Source organism: Hemiscyllium ocellatum, chromosome 33, assembly GCF_020745735.1.
Source record: "Hemiscyllium ocellatum isolate sHemOce1 chromosome 33, sHemOce1.pat.X.cur, whole genome shotgun sequence".
In the NCBI taxonomy this organism is placed as follows: Eukaryota; Metazoa; Chordata; class Chondrichthyes; order Orectolobiformes; family Hemiscylliidae; genus Hemiscyllium; species Hemiscyllium ocellatum.
The window spans coordinates 5,224,541-5,250,616 of NC_083433.1; the positions used below are offsets into that span (position 1 = coordinate 5,224,541).

Genomic DNA, 26,076 nt, shown 5'->3' on the forward strand with positions numbered 1-26,076 from the left:
GACACGGGGAGAATGTGCAAACTCCACACTCAGTCGCCTGAGGCTGGAATCGAACCCAGGTCCCTGATGCTGTGAGGCAGCAGTGCTAACCACTGAGCCACCATGCCGCCCTATGATAATACTTCCAGGCCATTGCCTCCCCTAAAGAGGACATTTTATGTACGGGATTGCTGATGATGAGTTTCCCAAAAGAACAGGAAATTCCTCTATTAGAATATTAATCCATGAATTTTCCACACAAAATAAGGTGAGAATTTGTCTTCCAACTAGACTTGGAAATAAACTTCCTTCAGTGTCGCTGGGTCAGAATCCTGGAATTCCCTCCCTCAGGGCATTGTGGGTCTACCTACAGCACATGGACTGCAGCGGTTCAAGAAGGCAGCTCACCCCGACCTTCTCAAGGGGCAACTAGGGACGAGCAATAGACACTGGTCTTGTTAATGGTGTCCACGTCCTGCGAATGAATTTCAATAAGTGTCAGCAAAGGTTGAAATTTAATCATAGAAACTTAGACTCATACACTATGGAACAGGCCCTTTGACCCATTGAGCCTGTCCTACAAAAAATAGACCGCTACATTGGGGAGACAGGCCGCCTACTTGCAGAACGTTTCAGGGGTCTCCTCTACATTGGGGAGACAGGCCGCCAACTTGCAGAACGTTTCAGGGGTCTCCTCTACATTGGGGAGACAGGCCGCCAACTTGCAGAACGTTTCAGGGGTCCCCTCTACATTGGGGAGACAGGCCACCTACTTGCAGAACGTTTCAGGGGTCCCCTCTACATTGGGGAGGCAGGCCGCCTACTTGCGGAATGTTTCAAGGATTTCCCCTCCAACGTGGTCAACAATGCTCTCCACCGCATCTCTTCCACTTCCCGCACCTCCGCCCTTGAACCCCGCCCCTCCAATCGCCACCAGGACAGAACCCCACTGGTACTCACCTTCCACCCAACCAACCTCTGGATACATCGCATCATCCTCCGTCATTTCGGCCACCTCCAACAGACCTCACCACCAGGGATATATTTCCCTCCCCACCCCTATCAGTGTTCCGGAGAGACCACTCCCTCCGCGACTCGCTCGTCAGGTCCACACCCCCCACCAACCCAACCTCCACTCCTGGCACCTTCCTCTGCAACTGCAAGAAGTGCAAAATATGCGCCCACACCTCCCCCCTCACCTCCCTCCAAGGCCCTAATGGTTCCTTCCATATCCGTCACAAATTCACCTGCACCTCCACACACATCATTTACTGCAGCCGCTGCACCCGATGTGGTCTCCTCTACATTGGGAAGACAGGCTGTCTACTTGCAGAACGTTTCAGAGAACACCTCTGGGACACCCAGACCAACCAACCCAACCGCCCTGTGACTGAACACTTTAACTCCCCCTCCCACTCCACCAAGGACATGCAGGTCCTTGGACTCCTCCATCGCCAGACCATGGCAACACAACGGCTGGAGGAAGAGCGCCTCATCTTCCGCCTAGGAACCCTCCAACCACACGGGATGAATGTAGATTTCTCCAGCTTCCTCATTTCCCCGCCCCCCACCTTATCTCAGTCCCAAACCCCCCGATTCAGCCCCGCCCTCTTGACCTGCAATCTTCTTCCCGACCTCTCCGCCCTCACCCCCTCGCCCGCCTATCACCCTCACCTCCTTCCACCTATTGTATTCCCAGCACCCCTCCCCCAAAATTCCCTCCCCCACTACCTTTTATCTCAGCCCGCTTGGCACACCAGCCTCATTCCTGAAGAATGGCTTATGCTTGAAACGTCCATTCTCCTGCTCTTCGGATGCTGCCTGGCCTGCTGTGTTTTTCCAGCACCACATTTTTCAACTCTGGTCTCTAGCATCTGCAGTCCTCACTTTCTCCTGCTACTAATACGAGTCCCACTTTGTCACATTTGAATGTTATGACACTTCAAGTGCTCATCCAAACGCTGTTTGAAGATCGTGAGGTTTCCTGCCTCTCCTACTCTCCCAGGCTCCTCCCCCCGGGTGAACAACATATCCCCTCTAAAACTCCTTCCTTTCACTTTAAAATTATGCCTCTCATTATTGTATTTGATAAGGTTCCCCACGGTAAGCTATTGCACAAAATATAGTGGCGTGGGATTGAGGGTGATTTAATGGTGTGGATCAGAAATTGGCTAGCTGAAAGAAGACAGAGGGTGGTGGTTGATGGGAAATGTTCATCCTGGATTTCAGTTACTCGTGGTGTACCGCAATGATCTGTTTTGGGGCCACTGCTATTTGTCATTTTTATCAGTGACCCAGTTGAGGGCGTAGAAGGATGGGTTAGTAAATTTGTGGGTGACACTAAGGTAGGCAGAGTTGTGGAAAGCGGTGAAAGATATTGCAGATTATAGAGGGACATAGATAAGCTGCAGAGCTGGGCTGAGAGGTGGCAAATGGAGTTTAATGTGGAAAAGTGTGAGGTGATTCACTCTGGAAGGAGAAACAGGAATGCAGAGTATTGGGCTAATGGTAAGGTTCTTGGTAGAGTAGATGAGCAGAGAGATCTCTGTGTCCAGTTACATAGACCCCTGAAAAATGCCACCCAGGTTGATAGGGTTGTTAAGAAGGCAAACGGTATGTTAGCTTTTATTGGTAGAGGGATGGAATTGTGGAGCCACAAGGTCATGCTGCAGCTGTAGAAAACTCTGGTGCTGCTATACTTGGAGTATTGCATATGGTCACCGCATGATAGGAAGGACATGGAAGCTTTGGGAAGGCTTCAGAGGAGATTTACCAGGATGTAGCCTGGTATGGAGGGAAGGTCTTACGAGGAAAGGCTAAGGGATTGGAATCTATTTTTGTTAGAGAGGAGAAGGTTGAGAGGTGACCTAATTGGGATATATAAGATAATCAGAGGGTTAGATAGGGTGGACAGGGAGAGCCTTTTTCCTCAGATGGTAATGACTAGCACGAAGGGACATAGCTTTAAACTGAGGGGTGATAGATATAGGACCAATGTCAGAGGTAGTTTCTTTACTCAGAGAGGAGTAAGGATGTGGAACACACTGCCTGCAACAGTAATTGACTCGCTGGCTTTAAGGCATTTAAATGCTCATTGGACAGACATATGGATGAAAATGGAATAGTGTAGCATAGATGGGCTTCAGATTGGTATCACAGGTCGACGCAACATTGATGGCTGAAGGGCTGTAATGTTCTGCATTTTATTGACCCTTTGATTAAGGGCAACTACTGATTTCCCTTCACCCTGTCTATGCCCCTTATAATCTTATATGCCTCAATTGGAATCCCCCCCCTTTGCTGCTCTAAAGAAAACTATCTGAGCATATCCAATCTGTGTTCATGCCTGAAACGTTCCATCCCAGGCAACACCCTGGTCAACCTCCTTTGCAACCCCTCCAGCACAAGAAAAAGGATTAACGTTCAAGACCCTTCCCCAGAAAACACTGAGGGGTCAACACCAGAGTAAAAGCCTTCAGGCTATTTGTTTCCAAAAACATTGAAATATAAGGTGCATGTGAATAAAATCTGCATTGCAAACTGAGTTGGGTATCATTGGATGCCCTATAGTGTTTAACCAAAGATCCATTTTACTGTCATTAGTGAATTCTGGAAGTTTAGGAATGAAGCATATTTTTCTGAAACCAGTGTGGAAATCCCAGCTGCTCCATGTTCTGACCATACACATCACACTCAAGCTGCAGTGTCAGTAAGGCACTGTGAGGAGATCTCTCACCATAGCCCAACATCTTTAGTTGCAATTAGCACAGTGCGAGGATCATGGCTTTAATCTGTCCAAGCTGAAAATGTGTTGCTGGAAAAGCGCAGCAGGTCAGGCAGCATCCAAGGAATAGGAAATTCGACGTTTCGGGCATAAGCCCTTCTTCAGGAATGAGGAAAATGTGTCCAGCAGGCTAAGATAAAAGGTAGAGAGGAGGGACTTGGGGGAGGGGCGGTGGAGATGTGATAGGTGGAAGGAGGTCAAGGTGAGGGTGATAGGCCGGAGTGGGGTGGGGGCGGAGAGGTCAGGAAGAAGATTGCAGGTTAGGAAGGAGGTGCTGAGTTCGAGGGATTTGACTGAGACAAGGTGGGGGGAGGGGAAATGAGGAAACTGGAGAAACCCAGTCCAACCTTGTTAAACACCGACCTCAGTGAGGGATACAATATAAACTCCACAGCCTCCAGGCTCTACGTAATCCTTTCGTTCCTTATCTACACAGGAAACAATTCAATCTCTGCCCATTTGTGAGCACTCTGGGCTCGTCAATTGTGAAACCAATGTACAAACAAAGTTAATCAGTGTTGTGAGGAGTTCCTGTTGTGTGATGTCTCACCGTCAGCATGTTTATAAGAGACAGGCAGGTTATATCACAACTTCATTATAACATGTGACCTGAGGGTATAAAGATCACAGTCATCTTACTCAAGGATCATTTAAGGCTTAAAAATCACACACCACCAGGTTATAGTCCAACACTATCACCTGATGTAGGAGCGTCGCTCCAAAAGCTAGTGTGCTTCCAATTAAACCTGTTGGACTATAACCTGATGTTATGTCATTTTTAACTTTGTACACCCCAGTCCAACACCGGCATCTCCAAATCATTTAAGGCTTGACACTCTATAGGAGACCGAAAGTGAACTTAGAGAATGGTTCACTGCGCATCTCAGCCGGGCCCACAGGGGCCAACCAGACCTCCCAGTCACCACCCATTTCAATTCCCCTTCCCACTCCTTTTCCAACATGACCATCCAGGGCCTCCTCCATTGCCTCAGTCAATCAGACCGCAAGTTGGAGGAGCAACATCTCACCTTACACCTGGGCAGCCTACAGTCGGGAGGACTCAACATTGAGTTCTCCAATTTCAAATAATCTCCCTCTCCATCCCCCGACTCCCTTCCCAGTCCCTCCCCCTCCCTTCCATTGCTCCCAGCCACCAACCAGATTCATTCCTCCCATTGACCAACCAGGTTGTACCCTCTGCCTGTCTTCACCTATCTCCACTTCACCACCCTGACCCCACCACCCCCTTTATCTTCAACTCCCCCCACACCCACCCCCCAGTCCTGAAGAAGGGTTACAACTGAAACGTTGACTTGTCCACCTCCTGATGCTGCCTGGCTTATTGTGTTCTTCTAGACTCCTGCGTGTCTACTTTGGATTCCAGTATCTGTACCGGAGGATGACCATTGAGGCTAGTGTGGTCGGCCTGCTAGCCATTGTTGCTGCTGCCCAAATATACAGGAAGGCCGGATTTTGGCAGAGGACTGAGCAGACGGTCCATCTGACTTGGACAAGGGGCTCACTGTGGGCAGGACACATCTACCCATCGATCCATTGGAGGTCATGATCTCTAATGTCCCACCGTTCATTTCCAGTGAGCTCCTTCTCCCCCATCTCAACACCTCAGGGAAAATACAGTCAGGTGTCCAACCGCTCCTGCTCGGTCTAAAGGACCCTGCCCTCTATCACGTATACTCCTTTTGTTGCCAGGTGTTCATTTGCCTGGCCCGGGAGGAGGTCACGGAGGGCTCTTTCGCCCTCTTCCACGAGTGCACAGCCGACAGTGCCTTCTGGACAGTGGAAGGCGTATGGTGCCACCTGTGCCGCGAGTTGAGGCGCATAAGGAAGAACTGCCCCATCCATATGGCTGCCCAGCCCACACCAATGGCTGAGGATGGTGCCGCCGCACCCACTCCCCCTCCTCCGAAGTTACATCACAAACCCTGCCAGCAGGGGGCTAAGCCAGGGGCTTCCAGTTCATCGGACTCTGGCATGGAGGGGGGTGAGCGCTGGATGGACATAAGGAGTGGAAGAAGACCCAACATGCCAAACACGCCCCATGGATGGAATCCCATGCCCCCCTCAAAATCATACCCTCACCCTGCCCCACCCTGGTGCAACAATGCCCTTGTGGATGCACCAGCATCACCCTGGCACAGGAACCCTGACCCCATGCCCAACCCTGCCCCATTATGGCAACTCCTGGGGCACCAATGTCTGGTCCTTGCCCAACAATACCTGGTCCAAAGGTTCCTGAACCCAAGTCCTGCCCACCTCACTCAGAGCCCGGCACCAATCTTGGGGAACCCACTGCTGACCCCCATCCTGCAGCAGCTGTGTCTCTGGGGTCTGAACAGGAAGCTGGGCCCCTGCCCCACCCACTATCACCTGATAATCCGGGGCAGGCCAGGAAGGGACACAGCTGGCTCTCCCTGCTCTTGCCATGCCCCCTGCCTTCCCCCAGCCAATCGTATTCTGTGAAAAGCTGGGGGGGAGGAGCCTCAGTCCCCATGACCATCAGGGCGGGCAGGGAGTTAGCGCGTTCCCCATGGGTACTGTCACCTCAGGGAAGAGGCACTCCCCCAGGAGGGGGAGGACTTCTGCCCGGATGCTGACAGTGCTGCCCCTCCCAAGGGGGCGTACCCATACTCCTGCCTTTCCTGAACCATTGGCTGACCCACCTGGAGCCCCGGGGGTCACAGCAGAATCACCTGACGCTGTCATTCCACCAGCCCCTGGGGGATCGGCCTGTACGCCATGTAGGCCGCGGTGTGGGCTGTAGTATTTTAAAGACTGTTGGGTCATCGGGCGGTGGAGGGCAGGAGGGTGTTATCCTCACTCCTCCCTTCCAGACTGCTTTTCCAGGAGCCTTGGCCCTGGGGGAGGACCTTTTCCCCAAGGAGCTGGGCATCCTGGTGTTGGGAGAGGAGCGGGGCCCCGAGCCTCTTCCACCCGACGACCCAACCCCGGGGCATTCTGGGAAGGGGTGCACTGAGGAAGTTACCGCTGGTGACCCTGGGGGTGGGGGCTCTTGGAGTTTGAGGCCAATTGGCGGTGCCAGACGAGCCCCCACTCCCATGGTGAGCGAGGGGCCGGTTACCGAGATCAACTTCCAGGAAGAGGATTCAGGATTGGTGGTGGGCACTGGGGACGATATGGAGCTGGTTTCCAGTGAGGTTTTTGAGTCCCAGATGCCCCCACCGATCTCCCCCTCATCCCCCTCGAGGAACTCCAGAAATTTGTCAAGGAAACTCGGAGTCGCCGGGATAGAGCCCAACTGGCGCTCGACCGCTGGAGCTCCTTTGAAAGGGTTTACTGGTCAGCCCACGCTGCGCGCCAGGCACCCGGGCTCGACGTGAACGAGCAAAAGTGAGTCAGGAACTTCCTGGGGGCACTCTTGGTGAGGGTGAGGGACTTCTGCACCCCTCCCTCGTCCGCCCAGTAACTGTTTTAATTTGATTGTGGTGGTTGCACAATACTGCTGACATGAAGACAACCATAGCCAGCCTCAACATCAACGGCAGCAGGGAGTCACAGCGCAGATTCCAGACCCTCTCGGTCCTTCGGGACGGGAGGTATGCGGTGTGCTCCCTGCAAGAAACTCACACTATCCCAGGAGATGAAGCCACCTGGCTCCTGGAGTGGCAAGGCAGGAGGAGGATCTACATGATCTTGTTGGCCACACATTTTCAGCTGGAGGATACACGACAACATCCACCTGGTCCGGGACCTGATCCATTTCTGTCGACGGGCTGGTCTGCCGAGCGCCTTCCTGTCTCTCGACCAGGAGAAGCGTTCGACAGGGTCGATCACGAGTACCTGCTCAGGACTCTGCGGGCATTCGGGTTCGGGACGCAGTTCGTCGCTCGGATCCGACTTTTGTACGCCGCCGCAGAGTGTCTGGTTAAAGTTAACGGGTCCCTGACGGCGCCCCTTCGCTTCGGGAGAGGAGTGCGTCAAGGCTGCCCCCTGTCCGGCCAACTGTATTCCCTGTGAGTGGAGCCTTTCCTGCGCCTCTTGCGGAGGAGGTTGTCGGGGCTGGTTCTGCGCGGTGCGGGTACGGGGGTGGTCCTCTCGGCCTACGCCGACGACGTGCTCCTCACTTTCACCGACCCGGCTGACCTGGGGAGGATGCGCGAGTGCCAGGCCGTGTACTCGGCAGCGTCTTCCGCCAGGATCAACTGGGCCAAATGTTCCGGACTACTGGTGGGTCCGTGGCGGGTGGACTCCCTGCCGGAGGAGTTTCGGGGGTTCAGCTGGAGTACCACCCATCTCCTCTACCTGGGGGTCTACCTCAGCCCGACTGAGGAATCCTGGCCGGCCAACTGGCAGGAACTGGAGGCCAAAGTCTCGGCTCGCCTAGGCCGCTGGACAGGACTGCTCCGAGTGCTATCTTACAGGAGCCGAGTGCTGGTCATAAACCAGCTGGTGGCCGCCATGCTGTGGTACCGGCTGGTCGCTTTGGTCCCTCCTCCTGGCTTTGTCGCTGACATCCAGAGAACGTTGGTCGCCTTCTTCTGGGACAAAAAGATGCACTGGGTTGCTGCACAGGTTCGGAGTCTCCCTATTGAGGAGGGCGGTCAGTCGCTGGTGTGCGTCCGCACCCAGGTCGCGACGTTCTGCCTTCAGACCTTGCAGCGATACCTTTACGTCGAGCCTCCTCCTAGGTGGTGCGCCCTGGCAACGTATTTTTTTCCACCAGGTGCGTAACTTCAACTACGACACGCAGCTCCTGTTCGTCGACCGTGACGGTTTGGAGGTCGCCCACAGGACGCTGCCTGTCTTTTACCTGGATCTGATCACTGTCTGGAACATGGTCGAATCGCGCCGCGCCTACCCTCCGGCAGGAGTAGCGGCTGTCGTCAGGGAGCCGTTGCTCAGGAATCCGCACCTCCGTACTCGCGGGTTCGATGGCTGTCGGAGGGGAGGGCCGTGGCGGTGAGGGTGACCAGGGTCAGGGACATGCTGGGTGACAGGGGCCTGGGCTGGACGCTGCCGCAGGACATAGCAAGCAGGGCAGCGGTATACATCCGGTACGTGGCCACAGCCATCTGATGCCTTAAAACGGCGGTGCTCGGACCTGATGTAGTGCACCAGTTGGAGGATGCTCAGGTGTGCAGTGGGATCCCGTCCGCGCTTACATCTGCCTGGACGGAATTTCACATTGGCCCAAGGTCCCATACTTCCTGCGGGAGCCTGTGCCCCATAACCTGAGCTGCCTGTGGAATTTTAGGGACATAAAAAGGCGGGCCCTGTACAGACCGCTGCTGCACACCATCCACCTCTTCTCCCTCATCCACCACCCAGACACACATAAGTTTGTGGGGTGAATTTGTACTTGCAGACTTACATTGTATTTTGCTCAAAAACTGTAAGATTCTGTTAATTCGGTTTTTTAGATGAGAATCAGCCTAAACATTATGGCACAGGCAGCAGCACCCAGGGGCTAACACCGTCAAGACATTATCTGGGCTGACACCAATTGTTCAAATTCACCTGAGAATGTAACTTTTAGAAAATGGTTTGTGATTTACATATGAAAGCAGTGAAACTATCATGGTCATTCTAGCAGATGAGAGACTTAACAAACAACCAAGGTATTTTTCAATGTATACATCACTCTGTAAACGTTTGCTATAAATTCTGTGTCTCATGATCTTATTCTCCACAACCACCTGATGAAGGAACGGCGCTCCGAAAGCTAGTGCTACCAAATAAACCTGTTGGACTCTAACATGGTGTTGTGTGAATTTTAACTCCCTAAATCTGTAAACTCTGCCATCACTGAAATCCTTCAATATCCGTAAGCTCTTCCAAATTTGGCTTCTTCTCTCCCTTTGATGCTCATCTCCCTCTGCTGTTGGAAGCCTTGCTTTCTGTTGTGGAAGATGCTCCTTGAAATGTAATTCTTCCAGCGATCTTTCCATCCTTGAGTTGAGTATCTCTTTATGTGGCTCGGGATGGCAACATCTTGTTTGGTTACCACTCCTGTGAGGCACCTTGGAACTTTCCAGATGCTTATAAAAATGGTGCTCAGCATTAGGATGACTGACAGTAAACTAGGAATTGTTTTTTATTTATTCACGGGATGAATGCATCGCTGGCTAGGCAGCCTTCCATTTATTGCCCATCCCTAATTGGCCATAGGGCAGTTCAGCGTCAACCCCATTGCTGTGGGTGCTGAAGAAGATGTTTGGTATGCTTGTCTTCATTGGGCAGAACATTGAGAATAGGAGTTGTGGGGTCATGTCCCAGTACAGGACATTGGTTAGGCCACTTTTAGAATGTTACATACAATTCTGGTCACCTGCTATAGAAAGGATGTTGTTAAACTTTAAAGGGTTCAGAAAAGGTTTACAAGAATGTTGCTGGGACTGGAGGATTTAAGCTATAGGGAGAGGCTGAATAGGCTGGGGCTACATACCCCATTGAGATGTCTTTTAAATGTTGTCATTGTACCAGCCTCTACCACCCTTCTGGCACATCATTCCATACACACACCACGTTGCCCCTTAGGTCCCATTTAAATCTTTCCCCTCTCGCTTTATACCTTAGCCCTCTAGTTTTGGACTCCACTATCCTGGAGAAGACCTTGTCTATTTACCATACCCATACCCCTCATAAATCTCTACAAGCTCACCCCTTGACCTCCAATTCTCCAGGGGAAACAGCTCCAGTTCGGGGGCTTGTCTGGGATAACTGTTACGACGTAGAAATCAAACCCCTATGTCAATTAAACCAAACATCCAGAAAAACTCGCCTCATGTCATAACTTCTTAAAATAGAGTGACAGAGAACTCCTAAATTCCACTATTGAAAGAAAAATAACAATTTATTTTCTTAACTCTAATAGTGAATACTAAATAACAACTATTCACTATCCAAGTTCCCCTTTTCTTAACAACTATCTTAGCCCAACTCTATAAAAAATATGCTGTTCCAATAACACACTTATTAAACATTACACTAACTCAATCTCAAGACCACACAGTCGCTGTCCTCTTCGCTGCCTTCAATCTTCCAACTGCTCATCTCCCGAGTGGCTTTCTTTTATTTTTACTATGTGTAGGTTTAACATGAAAAATGAACTGTTGATAGAGTGTACTTTCTAGTTTCTTTGAGAACAAGATATTAGATGAACATTTACATCCTTGACTCTAGGTCAATTGCTCTCTGTTTGATGGGGTTGCTCTTTGACCAATTTTCAAGATGTCTGTGTTTTTTACAACTCCACACGACACATTAAATCCTTATAATTTGATTGGTTTCCAGGTGTCAAAACAATAAAATTCAAATTTCATTGAGTTTTAGCATCCTGTGTCTAATTTAAACTGGTTAAATTCAAAGCATTGTCAAAACAGCAGTCAACACTCAGGTATCCATTTAACAGTCATTTGCTATATGTATCTATTTTCAAACAGCTCATCTTCCAGTCTTTCCACTTGGGGAACTGAGCCTGCACTTTACTTCAAAATTTAAAATACTTCCTACTTTAAAGTGAATATACATGCTTCTGACTTTAAAACATATCTAAATTAAAGTCCTTCTGCCTCTCCTCAGTCCATTGGCCCATCTGATCAAGGTCCCATTGTAATCTGAGGTAACTTTTTTCACTATCCACTACACCTTGAATTTTGGTGTCATCTGCCAACTTTCTAACCATACCTCCTCTGTTCACATCCAAATCATTTATATAAAAGCAGTGGACCCAACACCGATCCTTATGGCACACCACTGGCCCTAGTCTTGGAGGAAAAATGCCTTATTTTCCACCTTGGGGCCCTTCAACCCCAGGGCACCAATGTAGATTTCACAAGTTTCCTCATTTCCCCTCCCCCCAACCTTATCCCAGATCCAACCTCCCAACTCAGCACCGGCCTCATGACCTGTCCTACCTGTCCATCTTCCTTCCCACATATCCGCTCCACCCTCCTCTCTGACCTATCACCATTACCTCCACCTCAATCCACCTATCACACTTTCAACTACCCTCCCCCTGGTCCCACCCCCCCTTCCCATTTATCTCTCCACCCCCTTGGCTCACAAGCCTCATTCCTGTTGAAAGGCTTTTGCCCATAACGTCAATTCTCCTGCTCCTTGGATACTGCCTGACCTGCTATGCTTTTCCAGCATCACACTCCGAACGCTAGTCACAGGCCTCCAGTCTGAAAAGCAACCCTCCACCACCACCCTCTGGTCTGTTTCAATGTTGTATGACTCTATGACTGTAGCAGGGTTTGCTTGTAAATATTCAATTGGCCATTAGGGTATTTTCCTGGTAGCAGAGTAAAACAAAATAAAGTCTATTCACAACAGTGTCTCCTTTACCTTTCAGTCTCTCTACATAAAGAAAGAAATAGGAGCAGGAGTTGACCATAAGGCTGTTTGAGTTTGTTTTGTTATGCAATAAGATTATGACTAATTTTTGACACTTTCCTGCCCTTACACCCTTGAATCATTCAATGCCCAAAACCATGGTCTTGAAATATTTTGGGCAGCCTGCAGTCCTCTTGGGCAGGGAGTTGCAAAGAGTCACAACCCTGAGTGATGAGATGTCTCCTTCCCAGCTCAGTCCTGACTGGCAGAACCTTTCTCCAGCGATCGGGATCCCATAGTTCTAGACTCACCAGGAGAAGTAACTGACAGGAAAGTTCCTGATCAAGCTCTCTTCATATTTTAGATATTGCAATAAGATTGTCTCTCATTCTTCTATGAACCAGAACTAACAGGTCCACCTTGGCAGCACTGAGGCTCACTTGTGGAGAAAGAAAGTTACCGTTTTGGATGTCCAGTGACTCTCTACCTAATTGGATAACATTAAATGTTAGAAATTTATTTTCACCAAGACACTAGTAACAGTTGATCATAAATCACCAGGTTATTACTTAGTTGCAGGCAACACGGTGGCTCAGTGGTTAGCACTGCTGCCTCACAGCAGCAGGGATCCGGGTTCAATTCCAGCCTCAGGCAACTATCTGTGTTGAGTTTGCATGTTCTCCCCATATCTGTGTGGGTTTTCTCCAGGTGCTCTGGTTTCCTCTCACACTGCAAAGATGTGTGGGTTAGGGCAGATTGACCGTGGGAAATGTGGGGTTATGGGGGAATAGCTTTGGCCAGAGTGTTGTCCTCTAGGTAGGATGCTCTTCAAAGAGTTAGTGCAGACTTAATGGGCTGAATGACCTCTGCCTGCACTGTAGGGATTCTGTGTTTGGTTTGAAAATTGAGCAATGCCATACCAATGATACCTGTGACTGCACCTAATACGTGAGTCAAGACTAAACAATCATTATCTGTCCATGAGATGCTTTGTCTTACAGTCTTAAGAATTGTGACAAGGAAACCCAATAAACAGTCGTGTGTATTTTCATAATTCACATATAATTGACAGATCCATTCAATTTTGAAAGGTACATTTTGATCTTCCTCTGTCTTGCTTCAAGACAAAGAAGGAGCTGCCAGTACCCCCTGATGAAGGTTTCTTTTAAACATACTGTCAATTCCACCAGCTAACTATGAAGCTGTGGTTGATTGGACACTCCCCACATATCTGACTTCACATATGACAGTTGCCTCATAGATCGAAGTAAAACTTTAACAGAACAGAGTACAGTACAAACAACACTAGACTTCATTGTTTGGAATCAGGAAATGCACGAGTGTAGTTCTAATCAGACCTGTTGCATTTCTTCTTGTTTCTGTGCAGTTTTATTTCTAAATAAACCAGATTTGTAACTGTAGCCTGAGAATTACTACATGTCAGAGAAATATGTATCCTTCAGTCAGTGAGGTTTGATGTTGCTGCTTCCAACAGACACGCCATATAAGTTAAATATAAGCCAAGAGGACAGTACCTGCCAGATTACTTTATGCATCAGACATGCTTTGGTTCATAGCAATTTACAGGTGTTCCTTTGTAAAAAGGCATGATAAATTCATTTTGTAGCACGTGAAAAATTGTAATACCCAACACTGACAATACATGTTACAGTGCAACCTTCCAACAACCTGGTCTAACAAACCATAAAATAGAAATGAAGATTTGCTCATATTTTGTGCCTCACTTTGGTATGTGTTGGTTTAATTAAAACATTAGCGATTTTAATCACATATGTTCCAACGTCCTGGTGAGAAGATGAATGCATCTTGGTGGCTGGTTGGCTGAAGTCCTGGTTTGCACCATGGGGAATCTTTGCCATCACCAGAAGTGCAGACAAGACAACGATTCATCCTGAGATTTATTAATAAATGCAGAACTTGGTCGTAATGTGCTGGAGGATCAGCTTCAATCACACCTTCAGATCTCGGAGTGAGTCTTGAACCCTGAATCTCTGGCTCTGCAGAAGAGATTGATATGGACTCACCAAATCAGGGCAAACGTAGAGCAGAAGAGGAAGAAAGAGAGACTTGCATGTATATATCACTTTTCACAAATTCCAAAGTACAAAGTAAATCACATGAGATTCTAAATATCTCCGGGACCTCAATGAAAGATGACAAATCATTACATAGAACACAAATGAATTTGTTGGAACCTCACAGGAAACTTCATACAACAATATTGTCACAACAATAATGATAAAATGTGACATGCTCAGTCCTGAGATGCAGAAGAGCAGAATGAATTATGGAATAGGCCAGTACAGCATAGAATCCATTCAGCCCATATCTTCTCTGTAGCAGCATTTATCTTCATATAAATGATCAAGTCCAACTCTATACTGAATATTCTTTTAAATAACCATAATTCCCTTTTAAAACAGATGATGGATTTATTCTCAACATGAGTTTGTCTTTAGAGCTTTTACACTTATCAGCCTTTCTGTCAAACGATCATTTTTTCTTACCTTCCCCATTAGATCTTTTGAAGACTGTCTGAAGTTTGTGCCTCCTTGTTGTGGTCTTACAAAGCTATAGAAGTAAATGTGTCTTCTTCAATAAGACCAAACTCTGCTTCTGTCTCTCATTGGATCTTCAGACTGGAGAAGGACATATGCCTTGACTAAAAAAAAGCAAGATCTCACAGCATGGTCCCTGGATCGTGCTCTTCCATTTAATAAATGGCTGAACTTCTACCTTAACTGCACCACCCTCCCTCAGATTTTCCTACAAAGCTCAACCATTTGATCACCCAAAGATATATTGCTGCCTTGTCTTGAATTTACTGAGTGACTTAGCACCCACTGCTCACTGGAGTAGTCAATCTCAAAGATCCACAACCTTGAGTGAAGACATTTCCCCTTATATCAGCTGTCTCCTTATTCCTGAGACTGTGAACTTGTGTTCTAGACTCTGATGCCAAGAGGAAACAGTCTTTCAGTATCTATCTGCCAAACCCTTTAATAACTATTTTTGTTTCAACGACATTCGCCACCTTTCTAAAATGCAGAGACCCTCACTACCAATTTTCCTCTCATTGCCTCTCCCCATAGTCATGTTGTCCATAGACATAAGAACAGAAGTAGACCATTCAGCCCATTCATACTGTTTTGCCTTCTACTGCTTCCTACTCCCTTTGCCAGCTCTTAATTGGACAATCCCATCAAGGGTCATATCAAATGAGCTTCTTCCCAAACCTCACCCCACCTCAAAACAGGTCAACTAGTGACGAAGGAAGGTGACACGGTCATGTCACATTAGGACATTGTAGACAATAACAGTTGCTTTGGTCTTCTCACGTAGCATTTGTGCTTCATCCCAATCATCATGAGTCCATGTGCTTCCAGTTTCAGTCTATTAAAGTGTCTTTCCGAATTTTGTGCTTCTTGTGAGGAATGCAATGTTGGGGAATGGAACACATTTCAACAACTCACATCATGACCAAACACACACATAGACCTTCTACACAGCTCCAACAATTAGGTTCAGTGCAGCCCGTGTGTGTGGCTGTGATCCTTTCCAAATCCCATCCATTAGTTGATCACCCAATGATTTGTTCAAGGATGTGGATGAGAGAGCCCATCTCATTTCACAAAGGGGTCTTAGTTTGTGGCATTGGATGTTATCAGTATGACCAGTGTCTAAGTTGCTCCATCACTTGGTTTTTACTTTTAAAGAAAGGCAGACAAACTAAGGATCAAAGGCCCATTGGAGCATTGTTACCACTCCTCCAGGTCTTGGCAAAGATAAAAGTATGCTGGGAAAAGAGTATCTACTGTAGACTATAAAAAGAACGGGAAGACTGAAGAAGTGACTTTATTGATCTCAATCTGGAGAGTAAATTTCAGCCCAGGACTCCTGCTCTGATTGCCATGTCAGTGGCTATTGCTACAGAAGATGTCTATAGATGTGTCAAGATAGCAAGACTAGTTTTGAAGGACCTGCAAATGGTCAGAGCAAATGGGGAAAGCTTGAGATCTCTGGATTAGTTAGACAGCTCTTTCAAACGAGTCAGCCCAGGGTGATAGAATGAAAGGCCGTTCGACCAAAGTCGGCTTTACACATGAAGGGGAGATTCACAGTTTCAAAAAAAAATGCCTGAAAAAAAATAACACAACTAACCCCATATCTCTTACTGCCTTCAGCTTTCAAAGGAGTGAATGCTGGCAGTTGGGCTGATTAGTCTTGATGGTAATATCATGAGGGTGTGATTGAGTAGGAGGGATAATGAATTTTGCAATAAAAGAAGGGAACTCAGAGGAGCAATGACTTTGACTCAATTCCCTCTTGTGACTCTAAATCTGGCAAAGATTCCAGGGATTGAAAACGCACAGATGATTTCAGGCGTGTTCCAGGGAAACTGACAGACTTGGAGAAATATCTTTCCCTGAGGGCACTCATTGGCAGGTTGGGGCCATTGTGCGTTTGGTTTTGACTTCTCTCCTGTGCTTCCAGTTCTCTGGCACTGCACAGTGGCGTTTTGGACCTTGTGGTGTTGCCAAACTTGGAATAATCAACCGAGTACCTTCCCTCTTCTTCCGTCACAATCGGCACAAATCTGTGGCCCCAAAGTATCTCATCCGGCAAATAGGATGTCCTCGCCTGGGTGGTGATGCCTGTGGTCTCCACCACCCCTTCAAGGATGACCACTACCTCAAGGTCCTCTTGTTGGAGGCCAGCTGCTGATAAGTCATAGAGCGGGCTCTTCTTATCAATGGTGTGACTAATGATGAGGGGAGAAACCAAGAAGATCGCATTGATACCAACTGGGTTCTCCACTTGGATGTCAATCTGGGAGATGGGGATAACCTCACCTTCCTGAGTGGTGGTCTTCTTAACCAGTTGCATTTGGATAGTGGCACTAATGATCATACTCTTTCTCAAGTCCCCTACCCGGAACATAAAGCACAATTTCTTATTTCTCTGAGCGATTACTGCATACTTGCTGAAAATGATGGTTTCTGCTCTTCGGTTCGCCTGGGCAGTCTTCATAAAGATGCAGCCCAGCATGACTGCATTGACAATGAGGCCCGAGATGTTCTGGAGGATCAGGACGGTGATAGCCAAGGGGCATTCCTCGGTCACCATTCTGCCTCCAAATCCGATGGTCACCTGGACCTCGATGGAGAAGAGGAAGGCGGATGCAAATGATGTGATGCTGGTGATGCAGGGAACAATATTGTCCTGATGGGTGTCCAGGTCACCATGGGCAAAGGCAATGAGCCACCAAAGCATCGCGAAAAGCATCCAACTGCATAGGAAGGACATCGTGAAGATCACAAGCGTGTAAGGCCACTTGAGGTCCACCAAAGTGGTGAAGACATCTTGAAGGAAGCGGCCTTGCTCACGGATGTTCTTGTGAGCCACATTGCAGCCTCCACTCTTGGTGATAAAGCGAGCTTTCCTGGACTTGGTTTGGTAGTGAGGCTGAGAGAGGTCATCTTCCACCAGCCTGGTCAATAAATACTCTTCTGGAATGATTCCCTTTCTTGCCAACATTGTCCTTGTGTCTGTGGGACCATAACAAACAGAAACAAAAGTTAATATCTTCACTGCCTTAATGCAAATTGAAATCTAGTCATTGGGCTATTTTGTCTATGGCCACTTTTGTTCTCGCCATGTTGTAGAAATGTGTGTGTCGAGTAGCCGTACATTTTTATTTCTCTTGTAATTTCCTCCTCTGCCCCATCAATTGTCTCTTTCCCAAATGGTGTCCAGTGTCTCACTGAGGATGGCAGAGACCACATGGTGCTAAGCTATTTCAATATGAGACCATCATGACTATTCCAATCAGCTAATGTCATGGACAACCATCCAGATGATTCTCTTGCCCTTTTTTTCACCTCAGACCCTTCAGATTTAGAGAATTCTATCATTGCCACCCCATTGCAATCAACACTTTCTGAATGGCAGATGAAGCCAGAGACCAAAAACTAAGCTTGCATTTTTTTTTCTCCTTTTTTTTCACTCAGAGTGAACAGAACCTCAAAACAGTCCTGTTTATTTTTTTCTCTATTTCTTCAGGATGTCTGACACTCCTTTTAAGCTTGCATTTTTATAGCACCTTCCCAAATCCCAGATGAACCAAAATGCTTCATTGCCAATTAACTACCTCTGACTGTGGTCTCTGTTGCAACGTAGGAAGCATGGCAGTCAATTTATGCAGAGGAAGATCCCAAAACAGCAGAGGCAAATGTCCAGTTCATTCTGATAAAACTCTCTTGACACGGGATTAGTGTGGAGGACAGCTTTTCAAAACTTTCAGGTACTTGGAAGCAATAATGAACTGCGAGGTAGAGTGAGGGATCCCAAGAGGAAGCAGACAAGTTGGCTGTAATGGGCAGAAAACTAGGTATGAAACAGAAAGAGCAAAGTGTGAAGAGATTCACTTTGGGGAGAAAAATGAAGAGAGAACAAAGCAATAATAAAGGGAAATATTTAAAAAGGAGTCACAGAAGTAGAGGGACTAGCGATTTATATGCACACAAGTCACTGAAGGTGGAGCACAGGTTGAGAGAAAGTGATGAAGAAAGCCCACAGGTCAAAGACCTTCTAAATGGAAGCATGAAATAGGAAAACAAGGGAATATGACAAATCTTTTCCGAATCCTGGTTTAACCACAACTGGAAGATCGTGTACATTGCTGGTCATCACACTTAAAGGAAGGATATAAAGTCTTTATAGAGAGTTCATAAAAGATTCACAAGGTAGGTCATGGACATAAGGATAGAAACTGGGACTATTCGACTTGGAGAACAGACGTTTGAGCGATTTAGTAGATCTGCTGAAAACCGTGAAGGGGCTGGATGGGATTGTTAGGGAGAAACTGTTGCCATTAGCACAGGGCTGATACCAATTTAGAGGGTGACTGGCAAAAGAAACAAGTGACACAAGGAAAAAGGTTTATACATGTTGGGTATTTAGGGTCTGGAATGCACTGGATGTGTGGTGAAGGCAAGGTCACGGGGGATCGTTGGGATTGGTGAAACTAGATGCTTGATGGGGTGAATGTCCTCCTGCTGTGCTTCAATCATTCTACACAAATGAGGAGAAGAGGTGGGCCATTCGACAAGATCATGGCTGATCGAAATATTGTCTTTATTTTTCTGTCTACCCCCATGCCATTAGTCAAGGTATTATCCAACTCAGCCTTAAAGATATTTGATGGTTCCGCCTCCAGCACTTTCTAAGGAAGAGAATTCCACTAATCACAACCCTCAGAGAAAGAACGTATCCACACCTTGGTCTCAAATAGGAGATCTCATTACTCCATGATAAACTGTTTCCATAATACTGACTGAAGGATAAATATTGGCCAAGACCCTGGAGAGAGTTCACCTTCAACTCTTCAGTTGTGGCTATTGGGGCTTTTGTATCCACCTGCAAGATAGTTTATATCTCATCCAAAAGTTCACAACTCCAACAATGCTGCACACCTTCAACACTGCGTCAATGTTTAGATTTTGTAATCATGTCTCTGTCATGGGACTTTAATGTCTAACACAGAAACCAGAGGGAGTGCTACCACCAGTGGTTCAGCAAAACTCCAACAAATTTATTAGAGTTCAACCAATTTATATGCATTATTTGAATAATTAACATGTGCTGAGGATAAAGGGGAGCTAGTAGATGTAATATACTTGAACCCCCATATCACCATGTGATGAAATATGATTAAGAGCTAATATTGGCATGGATAGGACTTTGGCAAGTTAGCAGGCAACACTATGCATAGGGCTAATGTTTTTTTGCTGAATCAAATAGAAATAACTGGAGAAACTCTGTAGGTCAGCATGGTGGTTCAGTAGTTAGCACTGCTGCCACACAGCATCAAGCACCCAGGCTCGATCCCACCCTCGGGCGACTTTCTATGTGGAGTTTGCACATTCTCCCTGTTTCAGTGTGGCTTTCCTCTGGCTACTCCGTTTTCCTCCCACAGTCCAAAGCAGTACAGGTTAGGGTGGATTAGCCATGCTAAATTGCCTATAGTGTAGGCATCCAGGGATGTGTAGGCTAGGTGGGTTAGCCTTGGGAAATGCAGTGTTACAAGGATAGGGTAGAGATTGGGTCTGGCTGGGATGCTCTTCAGAGGGTTGGTGATGGACTCAATGGGCCGAAGGGCCTGCTTTCACAATATACAATAGTTCCCTGTACCCACAGGGGTTATGTTATGTTCCAAGACCTACCGCAGAAGCCTGAAACAGCAACTAGTAGTGAACCCACTTATTTAAATGGGATAATTTGCAGCCCCCTGATCCCTGGTTCCGGAATGTTCCATTTAATATGTTCGGGCTGTGGTAAACTAGGGGTAACTGAAACCACGGAAACCAACGCCACCGATAGAATACAGAGTGACTGCCTAAGTCTGAGAGCATTGATGGAGAGAAAAACAGAATTAATGTTTCTCTACTGATGCTGCCAGACCTTATGAGTTTCTCCAGCAATTTCCATCTTTGTTTCAGATCTCCAGCATCTGCAATTCTTTGTATCATTTTTGGGTATTTTTCTAGTTGGCCAGATGTAATAAATGGTGTGCCATAGGGATGAGTGCTTTTTACAGTTTAAAAAAGTTACTTGAAAGGACCAAAGGTGCAATTGCTAAATTTGCTGATGACACAAAACTGGGGAGGCAAACAAGTTGTGAGGAGGATATTGGAGGCTATAAGAATTTAGAGGTAGGTTAAGTGTGAGGGCAATGATCTGGCAAATGGTGTGTAGTGAAGGAAAATTTCCCAATTTGGCACGAAGAATTAAAACGTTCATTATCCAAATGGTGATAGATTGCAGAGTCTGGGATGGAGAGGAATGTGAGCTATAGGGAGAGGCTGAACAGGCAAGGGCTAATTCTCCCCCACAGGGACAGAGGCTGAGGGGTGACCTTACACAGGTTTATAAAATCATGAGGGGCATAGATAGGGTAAATATACAAGGTATTTTCCCTGGGGTGGGAGAGTCCAGAACTAGAGGGCATAGGTTTAATGTGAAAGGAGAAAGATTTAAAAGGGACCTAAGGGGCAACTTTTTCACGCAGAGGGTGGTGAGTGTATGCCAGAGGAAGTGGTGGAGTCTGGGACAATTACAACATTCAATAGGCATCTGGATAGGTATATGAATAGGTAGGGTTTAGAGGGATATGGGCCAGATGCTGGCAAATGGGACTACGTTAATTTGGAACGGACGAGTTGAACTAAAAGGTCTGTTTCCGTGCTATGACTAATGCTTGAACATCAAAAGCACAGCAAGTGCAGAGCGTTATTGTTGATTGGGAGGAGACTGGATTACAAAACTGTTTCATTTATACAAGGCACTGATGAAATTCCATCTTGACTCCCATGTACATGATTAGTCTCCCTATAAAGAAGGATATTAATGCATTGGTAGTAGTTCAGAGAAGGTATGGCAGACTCATCCCTGGAATGGACAAATAGTCTTTTAGGAAAGATTGTACAGGTCAGGCTAGTAACTACTGCAGAATAAGATTGATGCATACAAGATCCTGAGAGGTCTTGACAGATGGATGTCAAAAAGACGTTTGTCTTCTGGGAGAATCTAAAACTAGGGGTCACCATTTAAAAATAACAGTAACTAACAAGCTCTGCTGTGTATGTCAAAATATCTCTTAAGTTTTAATTAAGATAATGTCTTCAATTCCTGAATTTTGTTTTTACTATGAATTATAGAAGGGCCATAACATCTCAGGAAATTCCACAAGGACTCTTACCAATCTTTATAGGTGCACCATAGAAAGCATCCTATTGATACACCACAACGTGATCTGGCAACTTCTCTTCCCAAGACTGCAAAAGCTACAGCAAGTTGTGAGCACAGCCCAGTCCATCAGACAAACCAGCCTCCCATCCATTAACTCCATCTACACTTCCCGCTTCCTCAGGAAGGCAGCCAACATCATCAAAGACCCCTCCCACCCCGGTTATACCCTCTCCAGTCAGACAAAATATATAACAGTTTGAATGCACATATACGAACAGATTCAAGAACAGCTTCTTCCCTGCTGTTGTTAGACTTCTGAACAAATCTCTCAAATGTTAACTATGATTGTTGTGGTTCTGTTCGCCGAGCTGGGAGTTTTTGTTGCAAACGTTTTGTCCCCTTACTAGGTGACATCTTCAGTGCTTGGGAACCTCCTGTGAAGTGCTTCTGTGCTGATTCCTCCGGCATTTATACTGGTTTGAATCTGCCGCTTCCGGTTGTCAGGTGCTGTCTGCTGCAGTGGCTGGTATATTGGGTCTGCAACAAAAACTCCCAGCTCGGCGAACAGAACCACAACAACAAGCCCCGAGCTACAAATCTTCTCCTAAACTTTTAACTCTGATTGCCCTCTCTCTGCACCATCTGTGCGGTTGTAACACTGTATTTTGTGCTCTGCTACCCTCTGCATTTTGGATGGTACAATTTGCCTGTATTGTAAACAAAACAACATTTTTCACAGTATCTCGGTACAGGTGACAACAAGCAAATAAATACATAAAAGAGTTGACGTTTCACTTTGATTTAGCTTAGTGTATCAACAGGAATAAATAGCAAGTGTGGCTTAAGTCTTAGAGATATCTCGGGATATTGGGATAGAGGAGGAAAAGGGACACAAAGTGCGAGATCAGCCATGAACTGTAGTATAGTTGAGCAGGCTCAAGGGGCTGAATAGTGTGCTGTTACCCCTCCTCCTAATTCATCTGTTTACATGAGTCACCAGTTTTTTATTCAATAGCAAGAAGACGCATGATACAACTTTGGGCTTTTGACCAGGTGATCTGATAGTTATTACTTCCCAATGACACACACATCTGAAAATAATGCTAATTTGATGACCTAGGCCAGAACCTCTCGAGTGTCAAAGAAGAAAGCATCAGATTTCAGCAATCGGTTCATTCTGGACAATCCCGTGATGCAGAGCTTGAGACTCACCTGCCACATTGCAGGAGTCCCACAGCAACATCTGGAATTGAATTCTTCTTAAAATGAGTTACCAAACAAAAGTCTACTCAAACCTACCAAAACCAATAGAAAAAGGTGGAAACAAAGAGGGAAGTTGGTCAATGTGAGAAATATACACCTGAGGCAGATAGGGAAACAATCAGACTGTAGGTAAGCCAAGAGACAAGCTAAATTATTTATGCCACACTATAAAATACAATAATCAGAAAGTCTGGAGGCAGATGCAGAGGTTTGTGTCAAAGTTCATCCCAAGCAGCTCCATCACATAGGACCCTGTGCTCTACGGTCTGTTCCCTGGGACACACATCGAGATAAACGTTAACTGCGCCTGGAGGACTCACTGAAGAGGACTTCCATCAACTCGGTGAAAGATGCTCACTGGTTTTCTTGAGTTTTGTTGGCCTTCCAGAGCAAGGAGTTGACACTGACTGAGTGTTTGGGTTGCCAAAAGAGCTTTGTTGAGATATTAAAGTGCATTCTATAGATGGTCAACTGTGCATCTACAGTTGTGGTGGAGGGAGTTAGATACATGCTAATCAAGTGAATTTCTTTGTCCTCAATGGTGTTTATGGATATTGGATGAATGCCTTGGCCAGTGTAAGACTCGTCAGTGTGCGTTGAGCTCCCTTTGTAGAACAAGGGCCCTTGACTGGCAGAGTGTCAAATCTGCTCATATACGCACTGTCAGACATTTTCCAGCTACTGCCCAACAGAAAGCACACGGGAGACATCAGGTGAAAACAGGATTGAGACAGCCAGCAATGACCTACGTAGTTGAATAGCCCACAACTCAATGGCCACAGTTCACACTGCAGGAGTAGGCATTTGAAGGAGCAGGGCTGGAGGTGGCCTGGATCACAAAAGGCTAACAAAAAATTGCAGCAGCTAATTGGGAAGGAAAGTGGGATGTTAGCCATTAATTCAAAGGGAATGGAGTATTTAAAAAAAGGGCCAGTGACTTGCTCTCCAGGAAAGGAAAAGATGGAGAAAAATAGATACTGAGACCACTGTCACATAACAATGTAAAATACCACATGCAGGGCTCACGCTTACTAACAGACAGTGTCTCCATTAAACAATCCTGAAATCTCCACATACCACAACAAAGGGAAACAAACATTCTCAGTACGTTGAGGAGATGGGGAGAAAATTCAGTCCTTGCCATCACAATTTACAAACCGTGAACAGATGAAGGCTGAAAGAAAGTCCAAATTGGGGATTGAGAAACAATGATGGTGGCAGTGGGGGCTGAGGGGGAATTAAAAAAAAGAGAGGGGAGCTTAATGGCAGGTGGGCCCAGGAGAGAAGGTAACACCCAGCTGCTGTAAACCACCACACCTTCGCCTGTAAGACAGAAGGCTGTAGAAATCAGCACTCCACAGCAAGGCTCCGAACACATCAATATTGACACTCCAGCGCAGAAGTGAAGGAGCCCTGTTCTGCTGTAGGTGCTGTTTTTCAAATGAGTAAAGTCACTATTGTCATAGAGTCAGACTCATGGAGTCATACAGCACAGGAATAGACCCTTCAGTCCAACTCATCCCACACCAACCAAGCTTTCCCCAAACTAAATTAGTCCCATTTGCCTGCATTTGGCCCATGTTCCTCAAACCCCTTCTTATTCATGTACCTGTTCAAATGTTTTCTAACTGTACCTGCATCTACCACTTCCTCTGGCAGCTCATTCCACGTACAAACCACTCTCTGTGTGAAAAAGTTGCCCCTCAGATCCCTTTTAATACTTTCTCCTCTCATCTTAAAAATATGCCCTCTAGTTTTGAACTCTCCCCACCCTAGGGAAAAGGCCTTTGCTATTCACTTTATCCATGCCCCTCATGATTTTATGAACCACCGCAAAGTCATCCCTTGACCTCCTACACTGCTCTCTCATTACAGAGAGTGACAACTGGTGATGGTTTAACCCAAGGGTCACAGTGCCTCAGGCGAGGGGAGGGGTTGAGAAGGTGGGTCCTTTATGGTGACCTCAGCTGACAGCAGAACTGAAGCCACTCTGTTAGTGTTTGTCTGTATTGCAAGCCAGCCATCCAGGCAACTGAGGAACCATTTACAATATGGACGGGGTGGGAGACGGGGAACACAAACAGAAATTGCTGGAAAAGCTCAGCAGGTCTGGCAGCTTCTGTGGAGAGAAATCAGAGTTAACGTTTCAAACGTGATCTCTGCAGACTCTGCCAGACCTACTGAGCTTTTCCAGCTATTTCTGTTTTTGTTTCTGATTTACAGCACCCACAGTTCTTTTTCTGTGGGTGGGGGGATCCTGCCTGGTGTTCAGGCTTGGAGCCATCCTTGAATCGATATCGCAAACACAAATCATTATCACAATGCTGTGTGAGAGCTTGCTCTGCAGACATAGGCTGCCCCATTTCCTGTATGATAACACTTGCTATAGCACTTAGAGTCATAGAGATGTACAGCACAGAAACAGACCCTTCAGTCCAACACGTCCATCCAATCAAGTCCCATTTGCCAAACCTTTCCTATTCATCCAGATGCCTTTTAAATGCTGTAATTGTACCAGCCTCCACCACTTCCTCTGGCAGCTCATTCCACACACGTACCACCCTCTGAGTGAAAAAGTTTCCCGTTAGGTCCCTTGTAAATCTTTCCCCTCTCACCCTAAACCTATAACCTCTAATTCTGGACTCCCCCATTGGGATGTGGTGAAAGAGCGCAGCACAAATGCAGCCCTTCCATCCTTTCCCGTGCATCAGAACGTCACTTGAAACGTTGAAAAGAAATCTAATTGTAGCTGTGTCTTCCTAGCCCAGCCACCAGCTGAAGCAGTCACAAGCTTACCTGAGTAAACATAGGATGCACTCAATGTAAAATAGCCTCGAACGCCCCTTTATCTTGTTGCAAAATTCTGTGGATGCACAATAAAAGGTGCAGAAACCGGAACACTTACTGACCTTGGATGCAAGGGGACTCAGATCAAGGATTGTATCCTCCCTGCGTCTTGGCAG

General features: G+C 46.7%; 1 protein-coding gene across 1 annotated transcript; it reads right to left on the bottom strand.

Moving 5' to 3' along the window:
* Window positions 1-16,393: 16,393 nt before the first annotated feature.
* Window positions 16,394-26,076, bottom strand: LOC132831179 (ATP-sensitive inward rectifier potassium channel 11-like). The gene is made up of 2 exons (XM_060849191.1): window positions 26,023-26,076; window positions 16,394-17,649 (listed from the first exon to the last, which is right to left on the bottom strand). The coding sequence occupies exon 2, from the start codon at window positions 17,636-17,638 to the stop codon at window positions 16,394-16,396; it is 1,245 nt and encodes a 414-aa protein (XP_060705174.1). The 5' UTR covers window positions 17,639-17,649; window positions 26,023-26,076.

What these genes read in the sequence shown, in the direction of transcription:
- LOC132831179 (XM_060849191.1), bottom strand. Translation starts at nt 17,638, where the DNA reads ATGTTGGCAAGAAAGGGAATCATTCCAGAAGAGTATTTATTGACCAGG.